This window comes from Lampris incognitus, chromosome 16 (assembly GCF_029633865.1).
Source record: "Lampris incognitus isolate fLamInc1 chromosome 16, fLamInc1.hap2, whole genome shotgun sequence".
Lineage (NCBI taxonomy): Eukaryota > Metazoa > Chordata > Actinopteri > Lampriformes > Lampridae > Lampris > Lampris incognitus.
This window is the reverse complement of record NC_079226.1, coordinates 24606769-24612295: the sequence shown is the minus strand read 5'-3', so window position 1 is coordinate 24612295 and position 5527 is coordinate 24606769. Positions and strand designations below refer to the sequence as shown.

The following is a 5527-nucleotide window of genomic DNA, read 5'->3' as shown; positions in this document are numbered from 1 at the left end:
TACGTTATCTCATGATCATCTTTTGGAAGCATTCATTTGTTGCCATGGCGATGGGTTTTACTTGATATTCAGAGGCGGAGTGCAAATGCCGTCGCCAGTCTCTCTAATGACAAGACAAGCTTAAGTGGTGAATAGCATGAACAAGTGTCACGCGCGCACCTTGATACACACACGTACACATTTACAGTACATAACCATGAGACTGTTTACTGAATCTTTACACCGTCTTTCCATATACTTTACTATATAGCACAGTAACATTAAATTAGCGACGAGCAGCAGTGTATATGATAATTTCAGATGACACACATTTCATGGCTTTTCGTTTCCGTTCGGGGGGAAAAAATCCAATCATCCACTGAGTTGTCTCTTTCTATGTGCTGTAGTGATGAATCGTTTCCTTATGTGCCATAAAAAAATCCTTCCTTTGACCAACACATAATAACTACCTCCCTTTGGCATGAAATAGACTCCAAATCCCACTCCTTTGGAAGGCGAGTTCAGTAATCCTTCAGATGACGTAGGTCTCTTTTTTTTGTTCTACATGCATGCATAAATCTGTAAGAAGGATATCTCTATATAGGTATAATGGCGGAGCTGTCGGATGCAGGTCTAATCTAAAAGACAGCTCAGAGATTTATTACAATAAGTCTTCGTGTTTACAACATGAACATGATATTGTACCGTTATCTAAGAACAACATTTTCTGTCATGTTTTCATTACTTGATGTATTGTATAAATATTCATGAAAAGAAAAAGATCTCTCTCTCCCTCTTCTATCCATCATCTGAAATATCTGTTTATTCTATATTATCTGCGTTTGTCCGTTTCTTCTTATCAGTCCACCTTGAAATTATTTCGTTCCCTAAAAGGAGCCAGCTGTAAAGCCAACACACTCGCGAGTGGTTTTCAACACCTTTTGAACTTGACCAGTTTCTGGAAGGCCTGTTTGAACTCATCGTTGAATACAGTGTAGATGACAGGATTGATGAGGGAGTTGAGGTAACCCAGCCAGGTAAAGACGTCAGAAAGCACCGGATCAAACCAGCACTCCTTACAGATGGCCATGACCAGCGTGCCCACGAAGAAGGGGAGCCAACAAACGATGAATGCACCCAGGATGATGCCCAGCGTCTTGGTTGCCTTGCGCTCCCGCGCTGCGCACAGGCGTTTCCGCTCCAGCACGCTGTCCGCCAGCTTCACTTTCACACTATTCACGAAGAGAGGCGACCCACCCGCTCTGCTCCCTCTTCCAGAGTGTAGGTGGGCCTCCTGGTTGGTGGCAGAGTTGATGGAGCAGAGAGAGGAGCCTGCCGAGGTCTGAATGAGCTGAGCCGTGGTGAACCGTTTACCGGAGGATGACGGCGTCTTGAAGATGCGGGAACGCGCCGCCACGTAAATCCGACCATAGAGGATGACAAGAAGGACAGTGGGAACATAGAAGGCACCGAAGGTGGAGTAGAGGGTGTAGGAGATCTGATCGGTGTTCACCAAGCACTCCGTCAGCTCCTCGTGGGCTTTGGCCTGCCGCCAGAAAAGGGGAGGCATGGAGATCGATATGGAAATCACCCACACCACCCCGACCATGACCGCTGCCCGACGCATGGTGCGGCGTTTCGAGTACTCCAGTGCGTCAGTGATGGCCCAGTAGCGGTCCAGTGCGATTACGCAAAGGTGCAAGATGGAGGCTGTACAGAAAGTGATATCAGATGATAGCCAGATGTCACAAACAATCTGCCCAAAGGACCAGGTCTTGCTAACAGTGTAGACAATGCTTATGGGCATGACTAAGATGGACACAAGCAAGTCAGTGACAGCCAGCGAGCCAATCAGGAAGTTGGCTGGTGTGTGGAGCTTTCTAGTGAGGAAGATGGTGGCAATGACAAAGGCATTGGACAGCACTGTTGCCAGTGTGATGATGGCCAACAGAGCAGATAGGGAGATCTGAAGACCCAACAGAGTAGCCTCATTCCAAGGTTGGTCAGTGATGGTCTCAGGGGTCTCTGTAGTGTTGCTGGTGTAGAAAAGCTCCAGTGAGCTATTATACAGTTCCATTTCGCCTCTGGCCCCCCTAAGCCCTCCTCTGAATAGGATTTAGACAAGCCTCATAACCAACACCTCAAGCCATACTTGAGGCAATCCAACCTCCACCGTCTGTCTGCATGACACTGTGGAGGGCTGTATTAATGGGTGACTCCACTGGTTTTCACACAGTTCTGCAGAACACGGGGGGCTGTCTTTTATTTATTCTTTTGGTTACACAGATTTGTTTTTTTTATTTCTTATCCCCTGTATTGCAATTTCATGTCACGTCACCTTTTCACAAGCATCTAATTTTACTCTTTCAGTGCACAGTTAATGGTGCTTTGATTGAAGCTGACTCATTTGACAATTTCGGTTCACTAATATTGATTCGCCTTGGTGGTCTTACTGAAGAGTGGGTGGGTGAGTGGGGGGGTCCTAATTTTTATTCAGCTTGTGTCTGACAGTCTCTACTTTTCTCTCTGTCCAATGCTCTTATCTCGTCTCCAACCATCCAGCCAGCAACAACACCTCCATACCAACGCTTCCTATCTGTTTAATGTTTTAATGGGCTCCTCCTTTTCAATAACCCCGTGCGAGCAGCTGCAATCCACACGAGAAGATGATAAAAACAGTTACGCAGGTTTCCACATTGGCTGTTTGTCTCTCTCTCTCTGTCTCGTTCTCGTCTCATTTGAAGCCAGTATGAGGTCTTCTAAGTTGAGATTGCTACTGAACCATGGGCAATGAAAGTGTTTTCAATGATAAAAGAAAAGTGAGGATGTTGCAGGGATGTGACCCCATATCAGTATGAGACGTTAGAAGATCCTTTCCATCCCCTCTCATCATCAAATACTCTTGTATGCTTTTTGCAGTTGAGCAGATCTTTGCAAGTCCCTGGAACGTGTTAGATGCTGAGTGTCTCCATTTTTTCTTCCTTTCCTTTCTCACCCACGGCTTTTGTTTTGTCAATTAAGCATTCAGCTACAGTGTCCAGAGAGAAAAGGCAGCCAAGGCTGAGCCCAGTGGGGTGGAGCTTTCCCCAGCTTCCCCTGCAGCGTGTCCACCCTAAACGAGACAAATAGGAGAGAGAAAGGAAAAAAAAAAGAAACAGCAAAATTAAACAATGTGTGAGTTATGCTCAAGTAACACAATACTCAAGTAGTAACATTTCAAAACTAACCCCCACCCCATACAAACACAAACTCATACACACAAACACCGCCTACGCGACGCATCCCACACATATAGGTCACACAAGTAGGCAAACAACAATCCGTGAACTTAACCTCTCGTTGCAAATGAAGCATTATTGCATGACACCTGCACCAAACACCTACACACCTAATGCCATCATGTTCAGCTCTCAAAATTTGAATTGATAATGATATCCTCAGGGGAAGAAAGCATAAACGAACACACAAAAACAAAGCCACGTTTGGCAGTTTTTAAGAGTACATAGCAAGAATATTATTTCTGCTTTTGGGGAACGAAATGAAACGAAAGAGCTTTGCTGTAAAGCACACAAGCAGCTGCTATCCCTGGAACACAAAAACGGTGTTGGTTATCATCAGCAATCAGTTCTTTTCTCTTTTTGTTTTTGTTGATTCCCCCCCCCCCCTTTTTTTTTTCTCCCAAATTTTACTTGGCCAACTACCTCACTCTTCCGAGCCGTCCCGGTCGCTGCTCCAGCCCCTCTGCTGATTCGGAGAGGGCTGCAAACTACCGCATGCCTCCTCCGATACATGTGGAGTCGCCAGCCGCTTCTTTTCACCTGACAGTGAAGAGTTTCGCCAGGGAGACGTAGCGCGTGGGAGGATCACGTTATTCTCCCCCAGGTCCCCCCCCCCGAACAGGCATCCCAACCGACCCGAGGAGACGCTCCTGCAGCGACCAGGACAAATACCCACATCTGGCTTCCCACCCGCAGACACGGCCAACTGTATCTGTAGGGATGCCCGACCAAGCCACAGGTAACACGGGGATCGAACCGAGAATGGTTATGACTGTCCAGATGTAATATGGATGTCAATAAATATAAATATGCATTATGTAATGAGTCATGTACAGTAGGTATACATTATTTAAATCTATACAATAGTGCAATTGTGTATAAAAATAGGGTAAGGCTATGGAAGTGGGAATGAATAGAAAAAAAGAGTAAAGTATAAATAGAGTATTATACAGGGTATACAGAGTATGCAGTGTATGTGCATTATAGTGTGCAAAGTGTAGTGTGTCCAGTGTAACTGTGATATTGGGAAATACCGGTGAAACTGCTTGAGCACTGGCTCCATAGCTGAAATCTCTTTTTCTGTCCAGTCCACTCCACAGTAAAACAGGTGACTGACAAGATGCTAAGGACCATTAACCTGTGCCTGTCAAGTGAACGCTTCACTTACTCCTCTCATGTTTGAAACAAAAGTGAAAAGTTCAGTTAGCTGTTCTTAAAACCATTTCCCCCCTTTCTCGCATTTCAGTTTTATAAATTGTTAAGTTTGGTTGTGAGTATATTGGTATGTAAAAAATAATCATCATTTCAGGTTGCAGCATGCATTCAAACGTTATAAAGCAGAAAGAAGTACAATAGAGAATAAAATAGCAAAGACACAAGGGCGTCCGGGTAACATAGCGGTCTATTCCTTTGTCTGCCAACACGGGGATCGCCGGTTCGAATCCCCGTGTTGCATCCGGCTTGGTTAGGCGGGCGTCCCCACAGACACAGTTGGCCGTGTCTGCCGGTGGGAAGCCAGATGTGGGTATGTGTCCTGCTCGCTGCCTCTGGTCGGTCGGAGGACCTGTTCGAGTGGATAGCGTGATCCTCCCACACGCTACGTCCCCCTGGCGAAACTCCTCACTGTCAGGTGAAAATAAGCGGCTGGCGACTCCACATGTATCGGAGGAGGCATGTGGTAGTCTGCAGCCCTCCTCGGATCGGCAGAGGGGGTGGAGAAGCAACTGGAACAGCTCGGAAGAGTGGGGTAATTGACCGGGTACAATTGGGGAGAAAAAGGGGGGATAAAATAGTAGAGACATATTGAATGAACTTTATCCATTTGAAACCATGGCTGAATTGGGGAGACATTACTGTAGCTTTCTTTCATTGAATCAGCCATGCAAATTATTCTACCCAAGAGTAGAATGGGTATGGTTGAATTAACACAGCAACAAATTATTGCTTCTGTTGCATTATTTTGTACAAACTAATGTATGCACAATGTTCTAAACCTTACCAAAGCCCAGGTTACTAAAGCATTCACGAAGTGGAATACAGGAGGAGTTTGCAACATCAAATCAACATAACAGACTTGGATTGAGGCATTGCATGAGACCAGAGTTATCAAAACAGGGCTTACAAAAACAGAAGGCCTTCACATTGTCTTCACAGGAATATTTCACGTTTCCACATTATCAACAAGCTTTGAAGTGTTGGAATAGCAAGGAACAAAACTACTTTAAAAAAACAAACAAGCAACAGTGTTTGTCACAGTAATTTGGTCTCTA

At 45.3% G+C, this 5527-nt stretch overlaps 1 protein-coding gene across 1 annotated transcript; it reads right to left on the bottom strand.

The window, feature by feature from the left end:
* Positions 1-910: 910 nt before the first annotated feature.
* htr1d (5-hydroxytryptamine (serotonin) receptor 1D, G protein-coupled) lies at positions 911-2070 on the bottom strand. Its single transcript, XM_056296157.1, has one exon. The coding sequence runs from the start codon at positions 2054-2056 to the stop codon at positions 911-913; it is 1146 nt and encodes a 381-aa protein (XP_056152132.1). The 5' UTR covers positions 2057-2070.
* Positions 2071-5527: the final 3457 nt, after the last annotated feature.

What these genes read in the sequence shown, in the direction of transcription:
- htr1d (XM_056296157.1), bottom strand. Translation starts at nt 2,056, where the DNA reads ATGGAACTGTATAATAGCTCACTGGAGCTTTTCTACACCAGCAACACT.